Source organism: Carassius carassius, chromosome 32 (assembly GCF_963082965.1).
Source record: "Carassius carassius chromosome 32, fCarCar2.1, whole genome shotgun sequence".
NCBI classification, from domain to species: Eukaryota; Metazoa; Chordata; class Actinopteri; order Cypriniformes; family Cyprinidae; genus Carassius; species Carassius carassius.
Window position 1 is genome coordinate 11,870,083 of NC_081786.1, and position 27,662 is coordinate 11,897,744.

The 27,662-nt window shown below is 40.0% G+C and overlaps 1 protein-coding gene across 5 annotated transcripts in view; it reads left to right on the forward strand.

Annotated features, from left to right (window-relative positions):
- Nucleotides 1–27,299, forward strand: part of ehbp1 (EH domain binding protein 1) — a 130,067-nt gene extending 102,768 nt beyond the window's left edge. For 3 of the 5 annotated variants that reach the window (XM_059520273.1, XM_059520274.1, XM_059520275.1), the window contains 5 exons: nucleotides 1,159–1,285; nucleotides 19,398–19,497; nucleotides 20,479–20,552; nucleotides 25,685–25,799; nucleotides 26,115–27,299. In XM_059520273.1, the coding sequence (XP_059376256.1) occupies nucleotides 1,159–1,285; nucleotides 19,398–19,497; nucleotides 20,479–20,552; nucleotides 25,685–25,799; nucleotides 26,115–26,205 (507 nt within the window). In that variant the 3' untranslated portion in view covers nucleotides 26,206–27,299. The remainder of the gene's footprint in view (nucleotides 1–1,158; nucleotides 1,286–19,397; nucleotides 19,498–20,478; nucleotides 20,553–25,684; nucleotides 25,800–26,114) is intronic. The other 2 variants (XM_059520272.1, XM_059520276.1) reach the window with 1 other exon arrangement.
- The last annotated feature ends 363 nt before the right edge of the window (nucleotides 27,300–27,662 follow it).

Genomic DNA, 27,662 nt, shown 5'->3' on the forward strand with positions numbered 1-27,662 from the left:
TATTTTTGCAGCAATCTTTAGGATGTGAATTTAAATAAGCACTCTTTTTCCCCTCCCCCTCTATCTCAGAATATTAGGAAGGATGGAAGGAGGAGAGGACCGAGGGGGGTGATAAACGAGTGGAATAAGGGGGGGTGCTTGTCACTATCACACACTCAGAAATAAGTGTGAAGTTTAATTACTCTATATCACTGTCTCATCCCTCACTCCAGTGTTTCCCACGAGCCAGAGGGAGCTGCTGCCGCCACCAGGGCCACGTGTGTGAGAGAAAGGGAGCATGTTTCCAAATGTGTACATGAGTGAATCTGAGTACACGCGTATGCTCTGTCGACCTCTTAGATCCCTGCTGATAGGCCCTTAGGCACTGACCCACCTCTCCCGTATATTTCAATTTTGTCTCTCTGTGTGTCAGTCTCCAGACTGCTGTAATACTGGATTCTCTCTGAGATCATTTAGCGTGTTTGTATTGGTGTGTAAGTGCACCCTCCTGCCTGAGGCTTTACGTATGAAGTCAAACCACAGCATTTAAAGCTACAGTTATTATATACAGAAACAGATATTATTACAGCAGGAACTAAGGCAATAAATAAATTTAAATAAATCTTCAAACAGTGTCACAAAAATTATCATACAGTAGAATACTTTCATACATGTGTAATGTGTTAATGTAATAAATTCGCGCACATAGTCATTTCTCTGCATTTAAATCTACAGTCCATGACTGAAGGAGATATTATTATGCCAGGAATTAAGGCAATAAATATAGAATAAAAAGCTTTTAACATTATGGTACAGTAGCTCTGAGTACCGTAGCTCTTTTTGATTTGATTTTATATACATGTACTCCATTTTTGACACAATACTTTTATGTTAATATATCTAATCTTTTATATATATATATATTTAATCTTAGCAATTAGTCTAATTTGTTTGTATGTCATTTTTATCACTTTTAAAAAGCGGTACGTCATTTCCAAAAAAAAAAAAAAAAGCAGGAAAAAATAACATTTTAATTTGCTTTATTAATTAAAGCAATATTCACCAGTCATCATTATGACCACTGTTCCCCTGGTATTAAAAAGCTATATAAACACAGGATGTGATGCTTCATTTGGAATCACTCATCACTCCCCCTTCCTCTCGTTTGTTCTTGCCCAGCAGAAAGCGTTCAAAGACACCAGTCAGTACGTGGTGGGAGAACTGGCGGCGCTGGAGAGCGAGCAGAGGCAGATCGACACGCGGGCCTCGCGTGTGGAGAAGCGTCTGCGCTATCTCATGGACACAGGTACGCCGCCCAATTACACTGTAAACAGTTTTGGCAAATTGAGCGTTCACAAACTCTTATGGAGTTTGGGAAGTGTGAATCTTTGAAGCCGGGGTGTTGGGGCGGCAGCGGGGATATGAAAAGGGGCGGTGAGGATGCAGGGAGGCTCTCTGGGCCGCAGTGATAAGAGAGCCTTCATGGGAGCTGATAACTAGTGCTGATAGCGTCCGCCAGCCAGCCACTATTGAACAGTACCGTGCAGCCATGCGCAACAGAACCCCATATCTGGCCTTCAATGATATGCTGTAGAAGAGAGAGAGAAGGAGGGAGAGAGGGGGATACGGCAGAGGGGTAAAGGGTGAAGAGGGGAGGAAGAGAAACGGGGAGGGCTGCTGTTTGGGGGCTGGACCGAAAAGGAAATGTTGAAATAATGAAAGACACATATTAATAGATACATGCTCTTGCTCTCCTCCTCACTCTCTCTCTCTCTCCCTCTATCGCTCTCTCTTCTCCTCACATATACACATATGAAAGGATGTGGGGCGATCTTTCGGGTGTGTATAGCAGGGAAAAAGAGCTGCGGAGCCTTAGTTAAAACATGGAACTCCGTTCTGAGACTCCAGTGCCTCAATAACTAAAATTTAAGAAAAGCTTCCTTCCATCCAGATGCTGATACGAAACAATCATTTCTCACAAGAGTAGTGTCGGGAAGCGGGTTGAAAAAAGGAGGGGAAAGTAGACGGTTGAATTTTTATGCTTCTCCATCACATTGAGGATGATATCATGACTATCAGAGTTTTGTGTTTGCCCAACCTTCCATCCCTCCCTCGCTCGCTCGCTCTCTTCACACTCACCTGGACCCTGTTGAAGTCAAAGCTGCTGTGTCCGTTTGAAGGGTTTTTTTTTCTCGCTCTGAATGATAGATGGCTTGAATGCCCTAGCAGGTGGAGAACCAAACCAGACATTTCGGCAAGATTTACACACTCACACACAGAAATAAGAGGCGCAGTTACACACCAGATCACATTAAGTCTCACCTTAATGTGCTTACCTGACTGAGCTAGTGCATGCATTTCAACACTGCGAACAGGTGCACCCATGCCGCTGTCAGGTTCACAGACAACATAGTCCGCCTATTCTCTATAGCTAAATATACACAAAACATATATTATGCTCAGAATACACATATTGAATAGAATCATGCTTAGCTGTGTTGCACTGTATTAGTACAAGTATTATAAATAAGTATTGTTTATTGTCGTGTGTGTGTGTGTGTGTGTGTGTGCGCGCAGAGAAAAAGAATATATACTATACCCTGGACCACAAAACCAGTCATGAGGGTCTTTTTTTATGAAACTGAGATTTCTGAAAGCTGAATAAATAAGTTTTCCATTGATGTATGGTTTATTAGGATCAGACAATATTTGGCCGAGATACAACTATTTGAAAATCTGGAATCTGAGTGAGCAAAAAAAATCAAGATATTGAGAAAATTACCTTTAAAGTTGTTCAAATTATGTCCCTAGCAATGCATATTAGTAATCAAAAATTAAGCTTTGATATATTTTCGGTAGGAAATATCTTCATGGAACATGATCTGGTTTTGTGGTCCAGGGTCACATATTTAGAAAATATATTCACAACATGCATTCAATGATGACTGCAAACAAATAAGCAAAAGCTAAATAAATATATGTCTGCATATCTGTACGCACACATATAAAGTTATATTTATATACATATAAAAACTGTGTTAAGAACTACTCGTGATCCCTGATACCCCTCCCCCTCTCATTATACGCTCTGCCGTAGTCTGCTGGTTTTTTGCGTTTGCTTCCCAGATGAATTCACAGTAATTGGGCTGGTTAATTTATTTACTGTGTGCAGTTCACAGCACATTAAAGAATGAAGATAATTGAACACGAATTGTCAAGTGTCTTCTGATATCAGGCGTATTACAGAAGGGAATGCGTATAAAACTCTATTTCCATGCAACCATTGTTTATGGTAATTAAGTACACAGATGTATTCCTTGGTTGCCTTCCAAGCTTATGGCGACTGCCATTGTTGTCTTCTATTAATATGTAATCAGTAAATAGTTTAATTTTCTAATCTGCAGTTGGAGAATTCACTTTCTAACAGCTCTTAATTATGGCAGAGCCCTAATGATGCAGCCGCTGATGGGCTAGGAGGCCGTAAACGGAAAGCAGAGTGCTCGGGGGGGAACGCAAAGGCCTGCGGTGGCTCCTGCCTAATGAACTTGTTATTCCCACACCAGAGGGAGCACACACACACGCGCACACACACACACACCAGCAGCTCAACCATTACCCCTCAGTTAGCCACATCCCTGGAATTACGTCTAAATATGTTATTGTCACCTGATTTTCTAAACATATCAATTTTGAACATTTGGCGAAATCAAAAGTGAGAGAGGAGAGCTATTCGCGCTCGCGCCATTCTGTCCGAGCACAATACCGTCCCGAATCACATAGAATTTTTTGAGCATGCAGCATTGAAATGTGTGTAAATGTTATCTGCACGGCTTTTGATATTCGGCAAGCCCCTGAATGCATCTCCCTGACATCTGCTCAGCATGCATTTATGCACACATATGATTTTCAAATTGCTTTATAACCTGCAACAATGAACGCAATTATGAAAATAATGGCATTTAAAGGCGCTCTAAAGCCCACACACCTACAGAGTTCTCGATAAGAGATTTTTTAAAAAGCACAGAGGAAAAGAATGAGTTTTAGGTGAGATTAACATATGTTTAAAAATTGCACTTGACTCTGATAAGATTGACACAGGTTTTATTGCATGCTAATCCGTTCTCTTTTTCTCCTCCGCGGTCACAGAAATTCATACAAGACGAATATCGTCAGCTCAATGCAGTTTACAGACAAGTCATCACAGTAGTCTGTGCTGGAAAAACAGATGCAGAGCGGTGTCAGAAGAGGCCCGTTATGTTTGTTTTATTCACAGAGACGTGGCCGTGTTCTTCTGGGCTTCTTAACGGATGTGCACCTTTTTATATTTCAGTCTCAAAACGTCAGACCTTTTTTTTTTTGGTCGCCTTTCCCCCCTCAGTTTTCCCACATTAATTCACCGTGCCCACATTCCAAGGCAGTGTTGGCCATGCAGAAATAATTGCTTGAGTGTCTGCGTTTTATAGATCTCAGCTCCGCCAAGACTGAAATGGAATTGCTTGTGTGGCTAAGGCAACATGCTTGTAACCAGCCCCTTAGTTTGACTAAAGATTTAAGCTTGGCTACGTGAGTCGCATTGGGAAATGGTCTCCAAGCTCAGACAACAGCTAACAGCTAACACAGCTTTAAGTATATTATCAGGCAAGTTCTTTCAGAAACGTATTGCTAAAGAAGCTTAACATTAATTATTGTAACTTTGGGAAGATTACATCCACAGCATGCTTGTAAGCGGTGGCATAGTCCTCTTGACCTCCTATGCAAGAGCTTAAAGACACTAGAATGGCATTTCAGCTGCATTAATAGGATAACCAGTATAATCTTTCCACAGTAAGAGAAGGAAAAGTGTTTAGAGCATAATACTCGCCCCGGTTCTGGGGACGGGACGGGTTTTGTGATGTCTCTCGCAATCGGCATGCACCGGCTCTATCGGCGTAATCGTAAACTCTTTTTCTCTCCCTCTCTGCTGATCTCTTTCCTCTGTTGTCTCTCTTTCAATTCTCTTTTTTCCCCTCTTCTCCCTCTGTCCTATTCTTTCTCCTCCATGGGATTTGCATGCTAGTTCGCTAGCTTGTCCACTCTAATTTTAAAGACCAAAGACCTCGTTTAGCCTTCCTGCTAAGCGTGCGCCGTGAGTAGCGGGAAAGTAAGCCTGGAGACAAACGCAGGAATTCGGCTCATAAGGATGGCTTTTATCGACATGACCAAAGGCCAGTGCTGGATCAGGAGGTGACCGCCTATTCAGGTTTAGTGCTGGACTATGTGCTCGACTTCAAGAGCTGGTTAACATCAGAATGGTCCATTTTCAGCTGCTGGCTTTTGCGGCCTTTGTTCTTCCCGCTGGTTTTAATTCTCACCGGACCGTTACGCACGCAGCGTAGATTGCCTTTGTGAAGTCATGTATTCTCGCTACCTAATATAAACAGGTTAGACCTTTAGCCTCAATTAATGCATGTTGTAAGACATTAGCACGACTCTTGCATTTGTCCAGTTTATTGCAATGATCTCTGAAAGTGAGAAGGAAAACGCCTCACATCAGCACCTTTTAATCTCCGAGGCTGTTTGAATGTTCGAGAGGCAAAAACAATTTAATTAGTTAAGTTGCATTGACTTTGCATTCAAACCCCCAACCAGCAAGCCCTCCCTCCGAAAGCTTTTCCCAGATGTGAAGAGGTTTTTTTTTTTGGTCTGGTGTCAGGCTTTCAAACATTCTTTAACAGTTGGATGAAAGGGGATTTTAAGGAAGATTAGAGAAGGGGATCCTCCAGGCATTGTCTGAGAATCTTAAGATAAAGCGCACGGGGTGGATAGTGTCTGCTGAGGGGGGTGTCGGGGGGAAGGGTTTGTTGGTTGCGGGAGATACGGCCTGCATTGAGAAACATGTAATTTAGATTTTTATAACAACACAGAAATTATGACCAGTTGGCGTTGTAGCACTCTCTCTCTCTCCATCCCTGTTTGTTATCCTTTTTCCTCTATCCCTCCCTTTCATCCCCCCCATGTGTTTTGCAGTGGCCTTGCTGTCCTCTAAATTGTTGGTGTGAAGTTAAGTTAAATGCTGCTACATGTGGCATTGCAGGCAGGCAGTGATATGCCTGATTAACATTTTCAAAAGGGGCACAATGATGGCGCTTATTATAATCTCCCCTTTATTGAAGCATCTTGAGGCCTTTTCATCTTCCCCCCCCTTTGACTGCCATTCCAGTAAGACCCAGCCAAGAGCAGCTAGTGCCGTGCCACTGCGGCTCCATACGCACAGAAAAATAGAGAGCCGCTCTAACGCCAGCCAAGACCTCAATGATCTGCTGGGCTTTTTTTTTTTCTTTTTTTGTGTTTTTGTGGCAATGGTGTGCGTGACTGTCTTTTTTCTTTTTTTATGGGATTTTTGTCTTTAGTGTAGAGGACAGTAGAGAGGAGATGGGATTGGATTTGTTTAAAACAGGCTGGATTTGAACTTGCATCCCATGTGCGCAACACCCCACTTTTTTGCAAGCTTGTGCATTATTTTTAAATGACAATTTCTTTGAGAAATACATGTTTAGGTTTGTGAACACACCGACAGATTCGATGGTTAAAATATTTCTTTAAGTTGCGGTTTTGAATATCATTCTGTATGTGTGGTTGCTAAAAATTTTTTTATTTAAATCAATTAGATTTTTCCTAGAAGTTCTCAACTAGAAAAAGGCTTAGCAGAACAGTTTGGGTGCATTGGGGTCTGTTTGCATAATTGATCATTATTTGGTTTACAAATTGTCTCCTGACAACATAATTGAATTTCAGTCATGCACTTAATTAATAGACCTTTTCATATGGAAACTGATTAAGACACACTTTACAATTAAGTGTAATGATGTGGGGTTGGCCTGTAATTAGGGGCATTCACGTGCTAACAGCCCTGCTATGCTAGCTCAGTTGTCGTTCCTTTCCCTTTGTATGGGCCTCTCTAGGCTACACATTCCTCTAACGTACTACCTGAACCTTATCAGCACACGGCTGCTCTCCCCAGCCCACCTTTAGCATGCTAAAACACGCTAACGACACCCAAAACAGCTCATTTGAGCTAATGGAAATGACCATTTAAATGCTATTGTTCTGCTGTTAGCTGCTTAGTAGAGATGGAAAGATAGCGAGGGAAGCGACTTTTATAGTTACTGTAGGGAGGAGACTCATTATCAATTTGTCCTTAAGCAAACCGAAGGAGAGAAGGTGGGGGTATGGGGGGAGAAAAGAAAACGCTAGAATCCACAATGCAGATGTGTGGAGGCCGGCTAATAGTGTTAGCACATCCATTACTCTCCTCAGCTTAATTCATTAAGCAAATTGGGCGGGAACCGTATTGGCCTTGTTGAAATACGTGCAATATGACACTGCTCAAATTTGTTCTAACACATGGCCCGGGGAGACGAGTCGACCGCTCTAATGGGGGAGGAGGGGCAAATTATGCAAAGGCACACTGCAGGAGGGAAATGACTACAACGCAGAGGGAGTAGCACCTCCACACTCATCTAGCCTATTTTGCTTCAAACCAAGCCTTGCCATATTCTTTCTTCTCTCTCCTTGTTGTACCTTTTGGCCTAAAAGGAATAATTCACCCAAAAATTACAATTCGATTACTTACCCTCATGTTGATCTATAACTGTATGAATTACTTTATTCTGTGGAACATGTCTCATGTGTTTTTCCCCCTACAATGAAAGTGTTATTGTGGAGTTGAGACATACTTCAAAATATCTTTTACATTTACATGGTACACTGTAATATTATTATATCACAAGCCAGTTTGTCTGTTAAATAATGCTTATAACAACTTTTAAATGCTTTTGACAGTCATCTGAAAGGCTTAACATCTCGGGGGCCAGCAGATGTTTCACCCTCTGCAATCGTTTGCTCAGACGTTTACTTGGAAAGCAGATTAAGCAAATAAAAGCAAATCATATATTAGTAAGAAAAACATTCTGCAGGTGTTGACGGGTCCTTGCTGCTTGTGCTAATTTGTCATCTCTACAGGTAGCCATTTCAGCATCTCTCAGGGTTCGGCGTGAATCTAAATGGAGTGTTGCTCAAACTCCGATAACCCCCCAGAATTTCACACCTCAAGTATGTAAACAGAGTGCAAGGGCAGGTCTTAAGTCGATGAGATAACAGAGATACTCCTAAATGGCTACAACCTGTCCTTAACACACACTAATGTTGTACCAAAATTCTTGCGTTTCAAATAGGTGGGGCCAGGAATGCAATCTTTTGTTAATGCTAGTTTAAATATCTACTATAGCTCATGCGTACTGGTAGTTTGTAATTGTAACTCCAGATGATTGACACTTGCTGACTTGCATTGCATACAATGTTGATAAATGTTAATATCCAAAAACACCGGGTTGATTTTCATTGTGTGAACAACAACATTTCTTCAATATATCATTCTTTGTTTCACAGAAGAAAGTCGTGCCGGTTTGGGTCAACATGAAGATGATTTAATGGTGACAGAATTTTCATCACCATCTTTTTTTACCTATCCCTTTAATTCATATCATCTAAATGGCATTTTATTTGGCATATAATGCCTGTAAATCTAATTTTTTTGTGGGAAAATTCTGAAGAAATTGTCCATTTGTGTGTTGGTTTTAGTAGTTAAATCAGGTGCAGTTGACACCATTGGTTTTGGTTTAAGAGCAAGAGATGGGGGCAGGAATCCAAGCAGCCCATTTGGCCCATCATGCAGTCACAGATACATATGTATGTGCTCACTGCTCCCTCCTGGAAGGCACCTTTTTACATGTACATGTCTACTGGGGTCCCCCCACCCTTGCAAACAGGCCTCCCCTCTGTCAGCTAATCAGTACCTCAGCTAGATGCATTGTAACACTATGCAAATCTATTTACATTGGAATAGGGGAATCAGGAGATCCTAAACTCAGAGTTTATGGAAGTTGAAGAAAGAGAATACCCAAGGCCGACAAATAAATGAAAGTTTGCTCAAATCCGTGAGATAATGGGGTCTGTGTTCAGACTTACCACAGTGGAGAGATAAACACAGGGATTACTTGGGGGTTTTGCATCAGTTGCTTTCTGCTGGGTGGCCTTACTTGTCAAAAAGGGTAGAGAGAGAGAAAGAGAATAGGGGGGAAAAAAACGTTTAACGCAAGGACATTCACATGGCACATTGAGAAAAGAAGTACTGCTAATTCCATCAAAGCCAGAGAAATCAGCCATTAATCTATGCTGCTCTCTCCCTCCCCCAAAGCTATTGTTGCTGTGGTTGTTGATAATTTCGGTAACATCTGGTCCTGGGCTCTTTTTGGTGGCCAGCTAGTGTCAACCATCCGACCCCCGACAACATGGCCAAAAAAAATCACTCTGGTGTCTCGTGGTGTTGCGGTCGTCCTGTTGGTAGGAACAGAAGATACAGGGAGTGAGCATGAATATGTTGGCCAAGAAGTATTCAAGTATATAAACCAATCAGAAAAGAGCAATTACAGTAGGTAAAAACTTAACAATTATGCATATTTTATCCAAAGTAACATCTAATTTAGATATTTCTTCAGCATTCCTTTTCTAGCATCATTGTTTACTTTAATGTACAGTCAAACTCTAAAAATATTAGTATTTTATATTAAGGATATTGCATTCGTAATAATTTTTAAAAGAGACCAGTGTTTGTAGTCAGACCTCCTCGAGTCAATTAACCTAACCAAAATGTAAAGGCATTAAATTAAACAATTCTATAAACTTGAAAAGCTGGACTATTTGATACCAAACATTTCCTTCTCAAAACTTATAAGAAGTGTTATGGGTGCGCAGGAGTGGACGATTCCTGTTAATATATATTTGAAAAGATGGAGAGATTCGGCATTTGAATCAAGGGCTTTGCGGAGGAGCAGATTATGACTTCCATGGTGACTCCTTCCAGCTTTGGGGAAATGAGCTGTTGACATTCTTCAGGGTCATCATCCAAGATAGCAGGCCAACCAGCAGGATTTACCCGATAAACCCATCCAACTAGACCTTTATCCATTTCACTACGACTGGGAAAGGCAGGGGTGAGATGGAGACGGGTTAGAACTGATGTTTTCCTCTTTCCATCAAAACACAAGGCATTTAGTCTTCCAGTGTGGATGCTGTCATCACGAAACAAACCCTTGGGCTGAAATATGTAGGATAATTCACTAATAAACAGTCTTTTTTAATTTGCATGCATAGCTTAAGTCGTAACTGTTGCAGGTTTATACTGATGTATGATTTTTAGAGTACACTTTCCAGACTATATGAGTAAATAAAACTATCTAGAATGGATTCAATGAGAATATGATGAAGAATCTTCATTTCTACCTTCTCTGCAAGTTCACCAAGAACATCATATTTGCACACGGAGCCTATGTCGGACAATGTCTGAGTCCTCTCCACCTTGGTCAAAATCATTTTTTCCCATAATTCCCTTGTGTAACCTGAGGCTAGTGTTGCTCCCCGCTGTGAGGTAGACCCAGAGGAAAGACAAAAGCACAATGAAACTGGGAGCTTACCACCAACCGCTCTCACTGGAGCTCTGGAGTAGGGCCCACTATACACCGCTGCCTCTCCAGTTCTGTCCCAATGCTAATGAGCCGGCTCTGATCTTTCCTCTGCTTCCCGTGTTTTCAACATCTTCAAGGACCACATGGCGCTAGCAAAATAAAGACAACCAAATGAGAATTTTTAACGCTTTTTGTGTCAGCGACTCGGTGCCTTTCAGCCAGCTCACTCATTTAATATTCCCCCAGAGAAAGAAAGGACAGAGGAAAGAAGAAAAGAAAAAAGGTAAAATGTGCAACAAGGACTTGGAGGTGCTGGAGGGAAAGGGGGAGGTGTCACTAGCATTCCTCTTCTGAGTTATCGCCAAGAATTGAACGATATCTAAATCGCAAAACAGAAATGACGTAGACTTTGGTCTTCTCGTTTCGAACATTTCTGTTAAAACACAACACCCAAAATGAAACCTTTTTTTGACAAATGTCGTCAACAATTTCCTGCAGCTTCATGATATCACTGACAGGCTCCTGAACAAGAGGGGACAGATAAAGGGTGAAAGAGGGCCTGGGTTTGACGGAGTCTCCTGCCGGCTGTGCACACACTCCTTTTTAATAGCTGCGTTCTCTATACAGAGGCACAGGGCAGTACCTCGCATTAGCGCTTGGGACCACTACTTAATAGGATGATGTCTTTTAGCTTTTGTTATGAGATTATTAACCGGGATAGGTTTCTGCTCTCATCCGAGCCGCTGCTCTGAGGGCCTGTTGAGCACAAGTGGTAAAATACGGCGTCCACACATTGTGCCGTGCTTGTATGGTAAAAGGCTTTTAATGAAACACCTTTTCGGAGGGCTTCACCAGGTGATCTTTTTTTTACTGCTCTCGTCTGCCACTCACCCAGCTTTAATTACCTGAAGTACTCTGCTTTTTCCAAAGGCCCTTGATTCTGCCCCTGTGTTCAGCGCTCCCAAAAGCAGGCTTAAAGTGGGTGATCGAATGAAATGATAGTATTTGTCAAAATAAGAAAGAAAGGAGAAAAGGACCTCTGGCTGCAGTGTTTCACCCTGAAGGTCATATTATAAAATCGTTTTTTATGGTTCAATGGTCCACGCTTGCATTTTAAGGTTAACTTGGTTGGTGAATTTTTTAAATTCTGTTTTATTATATCTATTCTATAACTAACTTTATTTGCAATAACTTTATTCGTTGCATATATTCCAACAAATTACTGTGCATTTAATCATGTCCTGACTTTATATTTAACAAATGTGCATTTGATTGGACTATACAGTATTAAACATTTATCAAATCTTTTATTATTTCTGTACCTCAACGAGTGAAGCTGCGATAGTGGACAGGCGGCCCAGGGATTAAGGAGCAAGAAACGACCAACACTAGCAGATCAGTCTGTGATAATGTTTATTGATTAAAAAGGGAAGAAGGGGAGAATATAAAACACAGTTTAATAGAGTAGGGAGCTGCGGACAGAGATGGACATATTTGTGATTCACTGTGCTTAACTCAGACAGCCAGGCTAAAAATCATATAGTCTCCACTGTTACTGTCCATGTCAAAAAATGCTTTAAAGTAATAGAACCATAATTGTGGTAGAGTTGCTTAAATATTACATAAAATAGGAGAAAACCACAATCCAATTTGTGTATATGGAGGAAAAAGAAAAAATCTATTAGCTGCCATTTGTTTGCTTTGCCCCTGCCAAACTCGGCATAAAGTGAGAGGTGTCTGCTATTAGCTGGGGGACTGCAGTGTTTGCAGAGGAGCTGTTTGTGTTAACAGCGCTGAGGGGCGGGTGAGAGACGAGTATTAAGGTACAGCCTATCTTCTGTCAGCCCCTCACTGAACGTTCAAACAATTACATGAAAGGATGTATGATAACGGTGTATGTATAGCCAAGACTTTTCTGTCATTAAGGGCGACTTAAGCGATCCTGTTTTCCTCCTGCGGTTCTTCTATCCTCGATGTAAGGCCACTCTGCTTATGAACCCTTCCTCATAAGCAGCAAAGCAAGCAATTGAAGGTCAATAATACCGGTGGCAATTGAAAACCTAGTGACAGGGACAGGAATTAAATTGTAATGCACTTTGGCTGCTCATGTTCCATTAGTGTAAATATGTTGGTTTGTCATATGATCATAAGTGATAATGTTTCCTTAAAAGATTTAACATGATTTTTTTATTCTGTTTTAGATATTTTAAAGTAATTTGATTTGATTTTAATGTCAAATGAAATAACCTTTTAAGCTTTTAAAGATTTCTATATGCCTTTTTTGTTTTTTCGGTGTCTTGGTCACCTAAAGAGGCCGATCCCCGGATAAATAGCAAACAGGGGAAAAGGTTAGCGGTTAACTAGGTTGGCTTAAACAAGAGAAAATGTGTTCGGTCCGTTTTGAAACTAGTGATAGGCGTCTTAAAGCACAATGGCTGGGGCTTTATCCTGAGATTAGGTATTGTGGTTCAAGCTAAACTAACTTCCATCAGAGCGGCGCAAGGCGAGCACGGCCCTTTCAGCCCACACTAACAAGACTTCTCCACATTGCAGACACACTCAAAGTAATTAAATCAATCCTTTTGTACTCACCGCTCTCTCCTTCAGTGACGAGTGAAGATCTGATTATTGCCTTCATGCATATTCAGAAAGACTCCCTGACTGGGCCTTAATGAGCTTCCTCTGTCGCACAAAACCTTGTTCATCTTGTTCTTTTTCCTCTTCTTATTTATTTATTTTTTTTTACTTTCATATATATATATATTTATATATATATATATATATATATATATATATATTTGTCCCTCTCTTTTTTTAATGCATTTTAACTCCTGACAACAACAAAAAGAGGGAAACGGCAGTCAGACGCTCAAAATGAATGAGTGAGGAGAGTCAGCCCACTTAAAATAAATAGTAAATGTTCAAAATGTGACTGAGTGGTAGAGGAGTGGAGATCTTCCCCTTCAAACTCCGATAGACAAATTGGATTACTGGGTATTGGATTAAACAGAAAACGGGTGGATAAGAAATGAGAAGAGCTTGCTGTGATCACAGGGTTTAATATATTTCTTTTCTTTTTCTTTTCTTTATGGCCTCCTCTCTCCACCCCCAGCCGTTTTTTTTTTCCTTCAGTAAAGACACCCAGCTCTTAGCAGGACTCAGGATTAATTTGTAATTGTTCTGGTTTCTTAATGCTTTAGAAAGATTTTTATCTAAATCAAATGAAGAGGAATTTTGTAATTAAACAAAATGCCAAGCAAAACAATCCCCCATTTGTGGAGGTTTACTTCAGAGTTATTTGGTTTTTATCATTCTGTAAATATCTAAATAAGGTTCTAATAAAAAAAAAATAGAACCTTCAATTCACGATTAATTTTCTATTCACAGCATTTGGCCTAATTACATGCATTGAAAATGAAAAACAATCTTATTTAGGCATTCTGGCCTAAATAAGATATATAAGATATATTAGAAATGTATCTTGTATATAAGATATATTGGAAATATTGTATATGAAATATTATATATATATATATATATATATATATATATATATATATATATATATATATATATACTGATAACTGATGTAACCTAAAAATATTGATGAAACTTCACATTTGGGTGACTTGTGGTTTGTTTTGTCTGTGTGTGTGCTGTAGCCGTAAATAATCAGTAAATGTTAGCAGGGAAGAGGGGCAGACTGTGAAATGTGTGAGGATATCATTAATGCTATCTGTTTTGAATGCAACAGTGGCTGAGATGACTATCTTAATCTGATTTGGCTATTGAGGCCAGATCACCCCGCCATGGACACAGGCCCTCGGGCCTACCAGACGAGCATGGACCCTTCGTGCTCGTGTGACGGTATCTCTTGAGTTTTACCTTTCTTCATTCCAAAGTGAATGCTATTGGGAAAGATCAGCCAGGCTAGAGAAGCAGATTCTATTAATTTTTAGTTAGATTTTATTCAGTGCTCGGAAGAAAATAAAATCATGTGGGGGGAAAAAAAGTTAATGAAATGTTGGAGATAAATGATTACAATTGTTAAAAGTTTAAAGTGTTATTTATTTGCAAATTTTAATTATTTGTATTTTACAAATGGCAATTTCGGTGTAATATAAAAGTCTTCTAGTTATATAATGCAGAACGGCACAAAACCATTTTAATATTATATTGTATTACTTTAGAACAGAGATATGCACATAAACTGACGGTCACCACTGATAAACTACTACTAAATATTGTATAAACTTAATTTTCTGTAAAGTTGCTTTGCAATGATTTGTATCGTAAAAAGCGCTATACAAATAAACTTGAATTGAATATATATATATATACACACATACATACATACATACATACATTCACACACACAAAAGTGTTTAACCACCAAAGAGATGCAGCCAGACATCATAGTTCCATATTGTTGGGATATAAATGTACTACATTGGGTATGTCTGTGACACTATAGTAGTGTGAAAATATTTTAATTTATTTTAAATAGTAAAAGGCATTGTCTGTGTAAACTGTGTTGTGGCATTTTTAACTGTGATCTTGAGGATAATTATAACTAAAACTGAACTACTAAGAATAAAATTAAAACATTGAAAATACTAATAAACACCATAATAGTATCTCACTGATACTAAAATAACTCTGGTAATTAACATGATCTTAAATCAGATAAATCTAAATTAAATTATAAGTCTGTTTGTTTTCAATTGGTTATTTTTGCAATTTTAAGGCATCAGTTATTTGGGTCGTCCCCATCAAATGTCATAGTTTAAGTGTTAGCACTGTAGAATGTGTATGGAGGAGTGTGTTTGCGTGCGTGTTATTTGTTTTAGTGTTAAAGCGAGGGCTTCTTTCATGCTGTCAGGGCTCTGTCAGTGCTGAAGCTCAGGCATTGGCCTCCGGGTTGCGGCTGCTAATCCGTCATTCCCTTACAATGTCACACAAGCTTAATATTACCATTTATTATTTGCTTGTTTCATTTGACTGTGCGTCGCTACAATGACCTGTCACTGCACACTTTATCCCTTCCGAGCTGCACTATTTAAAAGTTGACTACAATAATCCAGGCTTGATTCCTAAATCCCAGACCCCCTCTTTTTTCCCCTCCCTTCTACTCTGCGTTGTCGTCAAATACAAAATTTCACACATCTGGCACTGGCAGACATGAGAGCGGCTCCCCTGGTGGAGGGCCGGGGTGTTTTGGTTGGGGTGAGTGACAGGGCCGTCGTCTCACCGGGGGCTGCCGCTGGCTTTGTTGTGGCTAGCGGATTTGTCTCTCTCACATGACCAGCGTCACAGTCACATGGTGCCAAGCAACAGCATGATGGAAAAAAGATCCGAGGCACAAGTTCCCACATCAGACTCTTATTGAAGATCTGCCCTTTGTCACCCTCACCTCGTCCTCGAAATGGCTCTCAGACAGATGCACACACTGTCATACTGCTTGTTTTTTAAATGGATCCAGTCCTGGCTTCTGATTGGTCACTACGGCATTCTAGTTGTGCTCAAATCCACAATATATTAGCACCTATGACATTCGCCATTTCATTTCACTCTACCCATTTTTTTTTATTGAATAGTAACTATATCTTCCTGTCAAACGATGCCCTTTAATAATGTTTTGCTAAAAATAGCAACAAGCAATAAAACAGTTGCTATAATCAAATATAGTCATGACTAAAGAAATTCCAAGTACTCTGCTGCACTATATAATCTCATTTGACATTATAATATGACTGGAAATATTACGTATAATTGTTTGTGTGTTTGACTGTTATCTGAAGAAGGTTAAATGCAAATCAAGGGCATCCAAGATCACTCATACGCACATTTTTATATAATGGTGTGACACTGTAATTCTCATCTTGAGATCTACAAAAGTTGATCTTTAAGTCCTCACATTTGTAAAAAGCATGTGTGAGCGTGTTTGTGTACAGATGCTAATTCTGTTGTTGATGCTGTCAGGAACAGACAGGTATCACAGGAACATAGAGTAGGTGATGTGATTACATAAGCTTAAAGGATCTTTCATCTTTTCTCCTCTTTCATCCCTCTTCAAAGACATAATTAGTGTCACAAAAATGCTCAGAAAACCGACATCGGAGTCATTCTTCCTGAACCCACTTAACTGGTTTACCCCACGGCCCAAAGTATCAAACTCTATAGTGTCTGCTTTCCTTTGTGACCTTCTGAGGTCAAATCAAATTTTGAATTTGGATGGCATCATTTGGTCAGACAAAACCAACAAAATGTGAAATCTTGTCTCTCGTGACATAATTAACTTTCTGCCATGAAACTACTAAAGCTAAAACAAGTGTTTGGGGTGGGTACGAGTTTATGTTTCTGAAAGAAGTTTCTTATGCTCATCACGGCTGCTTTTCTTTGATCAAAATTACAGTACAAAAACTAATATTGTCAAATAGTATTACCATTTAAAATAACTGGTTTGTAATTAAATATGTTTTAAAATGTATGAATTATTTGCTGTAATAAAGCCGTTACTAGTGTCCTCCATTTCACACGATACTTCAGAAGTCATACTTATAAGCTAGTTTGGTGCTCAAGTAGCATTTTTTATTATTAATGTTGTTTTTGTGGAAACCATGATACATTCTTGGAATATAAAGTTCAAAAGAAGAGCATTTATTTGAAATAGATTTTTTGTAACATAATTTTTTGCTGTCAATTTATTTCATCCTTGCTGAATAAAAGTATTTAAAAAAAAAAAAAAAAAAAACATTGCATGTACATTGCACTCCAGATGTTCAGTTACATTCACTCATGAGTCATTGAATTTTAATAGCTAATTTTTACCATGAGAATTATAAGAGTTATTGAGTTTCTTAACTGTCACACATCCGGCCTTTCAGCTATGGGCGGGCCCCCACCTGTTGTTTCCGACTATGTAAGTTTGGCATCCGTACATGTAGGCCTCGGGCACAGGACATGTGCTTTTGGATGTACATCGGATCTGAAGCTCTGAGGCTTCACAAAGAACCAGAGCTGATGCTTTAATCCCAGTCTGCGGAGGAAAGTAACCAGCCTGCGTTAATCCTGCTCTAATCCAGAGCCATCTCTGTTTTACTGACAATGGCAGTACCTTGTGAATGGTGTCTAATATGTAGGTAGTGAACACACATCTGGATGACTTCCTAACATGCGTGTCAGTCTGCGCTGTTGAGAAAAGCCTGTCAGATAATCTCATTTGATGCACTTTATACTCGTTGGAGGTGTGAGAAAAGTGCTTAACTTATCTGTGCCAGAGAAAGTCGGTCAAAAGTCTGTGTGTGTGTTTCTCTCTGTAAAGGTGTCTGCTTAAAGAACAGGTGAGACTTTAGAGATTTAATAGTTTTATTGAGGTTTAAAATGGAGATTTGCTGGAACTAGCAGGCACTTGTCTTATTGTCTAATTATTGGCTAGGTGTTTGAAGATAATATTTTGCATTTCAGTAATTAGTTAAAAATTAGTTAAAGGTCCCGTTTTTCGTGCTTTTTTTGAAGCTTTGATTGTGTTTACAGTGTGTAATATAACATGTGTTCATGTTTCGCGTGTAAAAAAACACAGTATTTTTCACACAATTCACCTATATGTATACCGCTGTTTTCACTGTCATAAAAACGGGCTGATGACTTCCTTGTTCTATGAAGTCCCTCCTTCAGAAATACGTAACGAGTTCTGATTGTGCCAGCGTTTCCTGTGTTGTGATTCAACAGCAGCTGAGCGCAAGCGGCCCTCCTGGAAACACGATTGGGCTAGTTTTGGACTAGTTTTGAGAAGCAAGTGGGCAGGATTTGTTTTGAAAACCTGGCAATCCTGATCTGAACCATAGACAGTAAAAGAACGCATTGCTGGAGATGTACTTATAATCACAGGATCGTTTTTACTGACGAGATGTGCATGAAAATCGCATTAGATTTTTTTGCACAGCCCTAACAGTTAACAAAGCTAAACAGCGTTGCCCTTTACGTAATAAGTTACAGAAACTGTTAAACGCACCAACTTAAATAATAAAATACACTTACTGGTTGTGGTCCATAAACAACGCCTTCTCCAGACAAAGAGGGAACTGCTCCATCTTTCAAGAGTAATCTTTGTGCGAATCCGGCATTAAACTGATTGAGATTTGAGGAAGCTCGCTGTCCTCAGCAAAATGTGCTGCAATAGTTTTACATGTGGATTATAATTTTCGGGAACCGAGTTAAACATAAATTGTAACCATTAATCTCCAAGTATAGTGTCCCTGGGAAGTCCAAACAAAGGTGATTGGACTCCGAGATGAAAATAACAACGACATGGCGACAAAAACAAACGCAACTCTTGCTCTTCTCGGTCGGAGCGTAACAAGGCCACGCCCCTCTTTTTTATGTGGGCGGAGGTTAGTCAAAAAACTGTTTTAGTGATGTCATTACTGCAGGAACTAGAGGGATGTAGTCCAAACGGGTCGTTTTTTGTAGGCGAATTCTGTTAAATAAAATATCTCGCTTGGCATTGAACTTTGAGCTTTAGAATTTTACAGATATTATTTATACTCTAACAACAACATTACACACGAACTAAAGTTTAAAACATGGGATCACGAAGAACGGGACCTTTAAAATAATTAATTTAATCTTATGATTTCTAACCAGAGTTTAGAAACCAGAATGAAAGGATAAAATGTTAATTTCTATATTTTTTTAAAGATATTTTAAGATTTTTTATTTTAAAATAATTTACTTTTTTTTTTTTTTAAGATATTTGTGTTTTATTTTATTTGCACCCACTTGCCACCCACCGGGGGACCCCAGACCTAGTTATAAAACCCCCTGCACCACAGCAATGATTTTTAATGTGGCAATAACATTATAATAAGGTTTTACATGCTCAGGTTTTTTATTTATGTGTATGTGTGTCTCCAGGCAATAATAAAGAAGAGGAAGAGTCCATGATGCAGGAATGGTTTACGTTGGTCAACAAGAAGAATGCTCTGATTCGCCGACAGAACCAGCTCTCTCTGCTGTGAGTTCATGTTTACACTTTCTCTCTTTCTCCATTCCTTACCAATGGAAGCGGTGGTCTCTGAGCGCACACACACCTGTAATATGTTGAGACCCACACTTGAAATGATTTTCCCAGGAGACCTGAGCCCAGTCAGAAGGTCGGGCCCCTCATTCACTTCCACCCCTCCCCCCGGTGGCCCTCCACTGTAAAGCGGACAAAACGGCATATCAGAACGGACGCGTCTGCAATAATGTGATTTCAAAGACTGTATTATTCCACCCATTATGAGAATTGGATCGACCAAAAAAAAAAAAAAAAGACCTGGAAAAAAAATGACTTCATTCACCTAAAAGAGGAAGCCATTATGACAATAACCCACATATTTACCCTCTTTTTTAACTACTTTCGCAGTTATTTCTTGCCTCAAAAGATGATAATGTTCATTTTTTAAACCTTTCATCCTTTTCTTTAAAAGTGAGAGTGAGACGTACAGAAATCTGGGCGGCTGTTCATTTTGCATAAAGAGCAAGAGAGAGAGAAGAAGAAGAAAGAGACAGAGTTTCAGAGCTCTCACAAATGACAGATTGAAGTATTCTAATCACATTATATCACTGGAAAAGGGCTTTTTAAGTGCTCAATTAAAAGGGCCTTGATAATTTCTCTTTCTTTCATTTCTTTTTAGTCACCGAACAGGCTGTGAAGGATAAATTCTATTAGGGACAGAGTTAGCTCATTTCCAATACATTTGAAAGTGGCCAAATTTAATTTGCCGTGTGATACTCCAACCGCCCGCCCAAGCCCGTTTCCCCCCCACCCACCACTGCCATTTCGCCGCTCTCAGCCCCCTCTGTTCCTGTTTGTGTATCGCTTATTTGCAGTAGATTAATGTGAGGTAGGGAAGGTGTTGGCGAGTTCACAAATCAATGTTTATTAAAGGTTTCTTTAAGTGTTTAATGATTTAGTAATTAACATATTGATGAACTTTTACAACTTGCCCAGGGAGAAGGAACACGATCTGGAGAGACGCTTTGAGCTGCTGAACCGAGAATTAAGGGCAATGCTGGCGATTGAAGGTAAGAGGGACTGAAAGAGGGATTTGGGGTTGAATTTGAGAGGCGCTCTGTAAAAGACAAAGATCCTCTCCTGCTTAATTAAACCTGCTCTTTGACACCTCAGACGTGGCTCCGCCCACCTAGCCCTGATTTGATAACACTGCCAATTCTTTTAGCTCCTTTTATTAATGTAAATCTTACATATTCACCCTTGGATTGGACACAATATATATGCTGTCCTCTCAAAACCACAGGTATTACAGCCATAGTGCAGATGTCACTTCCACATCAATATTAAATCTCTGTGATGTGCCTCGGGGCATCAAAGTACGCACTCATGTTTATAAGCTTTTTGAGTGCGTGTTATACAGACTGGTAAGGTAAGTAAAAAAAATAAAGCCTATTGTGTGGTATCAAAGTTGTCTGGTTAAGTTTAATCCCTTTGACTGTGTCCTCTCTCGCAAAATGAACCTTTTGCAATCAATGCAAATTGATTTTACAATTCGATGATGACCCTCTCACCCCTTGGCTAGCCATGGTAATTTCTTTCTGCACCTGATAAGCTAGCTGATCCATCATAAATCAATTCTAATTAGCTTGGAGAGGTTGACAGTGGACATGAATAGCCAAGCAGAGAGCATATCCGTATTGTGACGCTCCCTGTATTCGCCAACACGCTTTCTCACCTCCAGGGCTTCGCCGAGGCAGATCAACATGGTTCATCTCAATATTTTGACATGCTTCTGTCTTGTTTCTGAAAGATTCCTCCACGCTGAGAGCTGCCGTGATACTGAATGCTAAATGCTGAGCCCGATAGCTGGAATTTTAAGCTAATAACGTTCAGATGTCGAAGTGCCTCAACCTTGTGTCCACTTATCAGTGAACATGGAGTGAGTTCCAAATATTGGTCTGGGTGTGCAAGGGTGACAGGGTCCGTCCACAGCAGTGGTAATTCAGTCTCTGCTGCTTGTAACAACCCTATCAGTCCACACACTGCTACCTGTTGAATTATCACTCCAGTTATTTTCTCTCTCTCTCACTTTATCTGCCTTGCTCCCTCTTTCTCTCTCTCTCTCTCTCTCTTCCATGAGGCTCAGCACTTGGCATTCAGAGTCAGGGTGTTTCTGAAGCGAGTCAGAGATAGTTCTGAGCTGCTGGTGAGGAGGTTCGTGCATCAGTTTCTTATTTGGAGCCCCGACGGGCTTTCGCGCCCAGCCAATGCAGACAGGTAATTGCTGATTTGCTTGGTCAGCTGATGACATTGGAAGTGTAGCGGCTGAGGCGTTCAGATGGGCACACACACACTTTCTCTCGTATCAGCGCACACTCTCTCGCTGATACAGAAAAATACTCACCCTCCTCGACCCCACGACTGTGCAAAGGAGAATCTACAGTCAATGTGACCTGGGGATGAGTAATACTTATTTCCAATAAATATTAATACTGTAGATATCATTACTCACTGACTTAAATTCAGGTACACTTGTTGCATTACACACTATTAAATCTGAAGCCTGTGGACACCAGAAAGGGAAAGGAAATATTTCAGAAATTATAAAGGCAGGTTGAAAAGACGGGAAGGATTTGGTTAAAGGTGTAGAGCAAACAGGGTGAGTGTTAATGTCAGCTAAACGATAACCCCTTCAGTCTGCTCCGCTGTGGGGAGGCAAAGAAAAGTGGCAAGGCCTTCCACAATATGCCATGACTCCTATTTCTCTGCCTCTAAATTGATCCTTTTTGCCCTTTTTATCTGCCTGCCATGCACACACGCTTTCTCTCAAATTCGTCTTTTTTCCCCTCCCCTCTCCCTATTTCTTTCTTTCCTCAAATGCGGTGCACTCCGGGGCGTTATATTTGAAAGTGGACGTGCCTTTTTGCCGAGGGATTTCTGCATAGGTCCCCCAGTTTTGTTGTTACGGTTTTATATGATAAGCTTTTTTATATGTTTAAAATCAATATGTAATCCTGTGCAAGGGCTTATCCCCCTACAACCCCATTTGTAAATCTATTTGAGCTTTGTTACATGTCTGGGTTGCCGTATTCCTCGGATTGATTGGGTGCAGTGTGAGAATCCTATCAAATGGCCGGCTTTGATGATGTTGCAAACTCTTTCAAGATTGCTAGTTGACTGGAACTGGAGATAAGGCGAGACGACACTTTCTCATTCTACACTATTCACTGAAATCTGTGTTCATTTCCATTTAGCCGTTGCTTTCTGCATTTGACTCTCAGTGTCCACTTTTATATAACTGCACCTAATAGAGGTTTGTATTTGTGTAGTCGGCTGTGTTTATTCTCGTGCATTTAGAAATGGCACAGAATCATTTCTTTTTTTTTAACCAATTTGTTTTAATTTAAGTGATAATATTCTCTAGTAGGCAGTAATGTCCTGTTAAATTTTACTGAACTGATTTACAGGTTGTCTTCAGCATTTTAACCTTTTTTTTCCCTATTTCACAAAACCCGAATTCCTTACATCACTCATATGCATGCACAAAAATACAAGATGATTCAAATGTTTATTCAAAGACATTGTGTATTTGGTTTGTCACTTTATTTGTATCTGATAAAGCAGATGGGAGATGGAATAGCGTGGTAAGAATCCTGGGACTGTTGTCCCGTCATCCTCCTTGTCATGGTTTTCCATGTTGGTCTTTGTCTCATTCCCAGCTGGCTTCTTTCCAGCTCCATCTTACGCCGGAGCTCCCAGCCTGCCCAGCACTTGCCCAAATCTGCTGTAATAAGATAATGCATTTTTCCCTGGATCCTCCAACACTACTTATTTCCTCTCATTTCCTCCGAAAAAAGTTCTAACCCAAAAAAAACCCTCCATTCTGTCCAAAAGTTTGCTTCATGTGTCCGTTCACTAATGCAAGTAGAGCGTGTGTGTGAAGTTTGTGTTTAGTGATCTTTCAGCAGAACTCTCAGAAGAAGCTCTGTGCCTCCTGAAGCTGCCGAGCAGGTTGCGCTCTTGAATAAATTTTGCTGTGGAGGAGGGTCATGGGGATTTGAACCAGCGCATTCTTCTGTGGGTTGTGAGTGCTCACATGGTTACCATTGGTGTGCATTGTTAGGGTTATCTGAATAAGCACCAGCCATGTGAGTTTTAACGTGATTGCCCAGGGCGATGAGAGAGAGAGAGAAAGAAAGAGGGGAGTAATCCAAAAAGGATTGAACCCCCCACCACCACCACCTCCTCCTCCTCCAAATAGTCTTCAACCATCTCTTCTTCGAAAGAGGTAAAAAGGAAAAGGAGGCAGCAGCTTCTGTCAGTGTTTTTTTGGTGAGTCACGATCACTCGTTTACTCTGCCGTGTCCCTCTGCGTCCATATTCGTTGTTTACCTTCTTAATGAGGGGGGCGGTGCCGCTCCCGCTTGATTGACAGCTGCATGCGGCCTCTGCCGGAGGTGCAGGGGAGGATCTGTGGCTTTTTGGCTGAGAATGCTGAAGGGGAACAGGAGGAGGAGGTAAAGAGTCGAGGGGCTTTTTCTCTCTCTCTACCTCTTTGGGACATGCAAGAGAAGTTTTTGTTGGTTGTAGCCTTCCCTCCAGGCAGGTCTTTGTGAAGTAGGCATTGTCATTTTTGACGGAGGGGTAGCAGAAACGACAGAGCGAATTAAAGAGGAGGGTCATAAAAGACAGAGAGCATATGGAGAGCAATGCAGGATAAACAGTCCGGCCTGTAGGATGTTAAATGCAGTCAGCACTGTTAGGAGCACAGGCAAAGACCGGCCCGTGTTGAATTGCTAGCTTAACAGAAATTTCAACTCCATATTTGTTTGTTTTTCACTAAATTGCTTTTTAAAGAACAATATCCCCCTTTTTCATTTTCCTTCCTGCAGCTTTTGTTCAAATTCTACAAACTCATTAAAGCGGAGACAAATCCTCTCAAATATTTAGCGTTAGCCTCTCTGAAGCCTAATGTCAGAACACCAAAGACTTTCATTTAGCTGCTAGAGGCCAAATAACTTTCAAATATTGAAACTGTGTTCATTTTGCCACTGCGCTTCACTTCAAAGGCACAGAGGTTAAACGGGAGCAAGGAGCAGACCTTTTGGGACCAACGGTGCTCTCAGCACCACACTGCAATTTCACACAACCGCAGCAGAAATATTATTTTAATGAAGTATAATTATTTTAGGGATAGAATTTTTAGGAGGTTGAATGTGCAGTTTTTTCTCGGTCTCTCTATAACAAGAGCATTTGATTTTTGTGTGCGTTTTTGTGAGGCTGTGTGCATGAGGGAGCACTAATAAAGCAGTGTAAAGACACTAATACAGTCTGTTCTTACAGCGGGCTGAAGAATAGGCCCGGTAAGATAACTTCCCCTTGGCTGTGAGCATGGCCCTAATCTGCACTGGTATCAGTAAGGCCTGATCTCGTCTGCCTGGCTGATATTTCAGACCTGTTGTTGGCAGTGGGACAGGAGCGGGTCACCTCACAGAGACCTTCCCTATAATGTCATTTGTTTTCAAAAGTCATATATGGAATAAAACATTTAAGTGCTTTTTCCAAATTACAGAACTCTGTGTTAAAGTAGTAAAAATCTAAATTCTGTTGTATTTATGGACAGATTTTTTGCAACTGGGTCTTAGAGATGGCGTCAGTGCGTCTCTTTGGGAGTTGTTTTGAGGTGTCTGAAGGCAGTTGGTGTACTCATTGTACGGTCCTTATCAGATCCTTTCTGTCTGAATTCCACCGTGTGGCTGCTCTCCGTACAGGGGCCTGTGGGTGCCCTGGTACAACTTCACAAGAACTCAACAACAGGACGGATACATTTTCTGAATATTTTATCACAGGACAGTGATGTCTTTCTCACTAAAATCCAGTATATGACATTTATGTCTTTTAAAAGGATAAATCAACCAAAAATTACATTCTGACATCATTTCCACACCCTCATATCATTTCCAAACCCAGACTTTGTTTCTTCTGTGGAACACAAACTTTTGAAATTTATTGGTGTCTAAAACAACGTTGGAGCCTAAAGACTTTCATTGTATGAACAGATATATTTCAAATTTCGTTTTTGGATTAACTATCCCCTAAAGTCTTGTTTCCTGGGTTATGTTGGAAGGTGCTGTAAGGTGATTAATGGTCAGTCTCAGCTTTTTCTCTAACTTTCTTCCATGTTTCCTTTCCACGTTACCAGACTGGCAGAAGACAGAGGCGCAGAAGCGCCGAGAGCAGCTGTTGCTGGATGAGCTGGTCATACTGGTCAACAAACGTGATGCACTGGTCCGAGACCTAGACGCCCAGGAGAAAGAGTAAGTCCTCCAGCCGCAAGGCATTGTGGGATTGTCGATGCCATGATTAGTCCTCCAGGCCCTATAGCGTGGTTCAGAGAGGGTTTTAAAGGCCAAAGTTTGCAGTCACCCGTGTTCTCTTTGCCTCCAAGTGTGTTTGGTGTTTTGTGGTGGGGATGGAGTCAGGCAGAGAGGCCTTGTGAATATTTTAAGAGCTAAAATGACTCTGAAGTACAGGTCATAGGTGGTGGAGGTGCAGGTGGCATTCTCCTGTGTCCCCGTCTGTGACTTTTGATGTGTGTGTGTGTCTGTGTCTGTGTCTGTGTCTCTCGGCAGGGCTGAGGAGGAAGACGAGCACCTGGAGAGAACCCTGGAACAAAACAAAGGCAAGATGGCAAAGAAAGAGGAGAAGTGCGTTCTTCAGTGACGGTCATTTCCCAAGCTAAAGAAAAGGAGCAAGCTGACATATACACTACAAAATCTGGAAATGTATTTGTGTCTTAGAGACCACAGCATACACCTTATTATTGTTGTTTTAAATCTTCACATGTAGATCTTTTTGCTATCACTAAGGGCTTAAGAACTATGCCCAGAGATGTATCCTGTTTTATTAATACCTGAGATTTGTTATTTCACATACACAAATACAAAACCTGTATTATTATTATTATTATTATTATTATAAGGTTTGTTTTGTTGGATTTCACAAACAAGGTACTTAATGAACTAATATTTGAGGAGATGCAAAGCTGTACAATTTCCAAAACTTCTGACTAAATGGTTAAATCCATTATAATACAGATTAATCTGAACACTGAGGCATTCAAAGCCTTCCCAGTGTGTTTCTCTTTCTTACAGGAAATTATTACTCAAAGTTTCGGTACACCATTTAACCTGGGACATGTTTTGTTTGTGAATAGGATTGGGTTTCAAAATCATATCACATTTCAGTTTTAAGAAAATCTGTCAACATGTTCTTCTCTAACAAGAGCTGAAATGTTTTAATTACTCAACTTTCTAAGTGTAGAATATTTGAGATGGGGGACTTGTTGCGTTTAAAAATATATTTAGTGTTTTTTTTTTTTTTGTTTGGTTTTTTTATGTTTAATATGTTTACTAAAAATGTTAAAGCTTGCTTTAGTGAGAGAAAATTAAAATACTGCGAGTGCATATAAAAAAATAAAATAAATGGTCATGTTGTACATTTCATTTTGCTGCTGGAGGCTTAAAAAATCTTGGAAAAAAAAACTACTTTATTTTCAGAAGCAGTAACGATCAGTGTAATTTATTACTGTTTGCTTTTATTACTGTTTGAGACGTTTTTAAAGTAACCATCTTCACATTCCTGCACATTTGCTCAAGGACTTTTAATATTTATTGTATAGTTAGAAGGGAGGCTTTTCTTGTCCGCATATTTCAGTTCCACGTCTTTATTGTATGAGCATCACCGGTTTATTTATTCCATTGTACTATAAATATCACTGCTCAATAAAATCCAAATGATTTCATACTCGAATCAAACAGTTCGTGTGTTTTTGGGTGTTACTAATGGATTTGGCCTAGTGTTCCTACTGCAAATGTTGTGTGCCATTTTTCCTTTCCTGAATGAATTTAGAATTATTTTTAAACATTTATTTCATTACGTAGTTTATGCGGTTCTGTTCGTTGTTTATTTATATAGATTTTTTCCCCTGTCATTATTACATAGATATTCCTGTCTCTATTATTTTGGCCTACTGATTTAATAATCACTTGAACTGATGTTTTTCTGAAGTTCTGATTGGACTGACGTTTCAAACAATCGTTTCTTTTAATAAAACCTTATGAAGTCACACGTATCACTACAGATTTTCTTTTATTCCTTTTCTTTCTCTATTTTTTCAT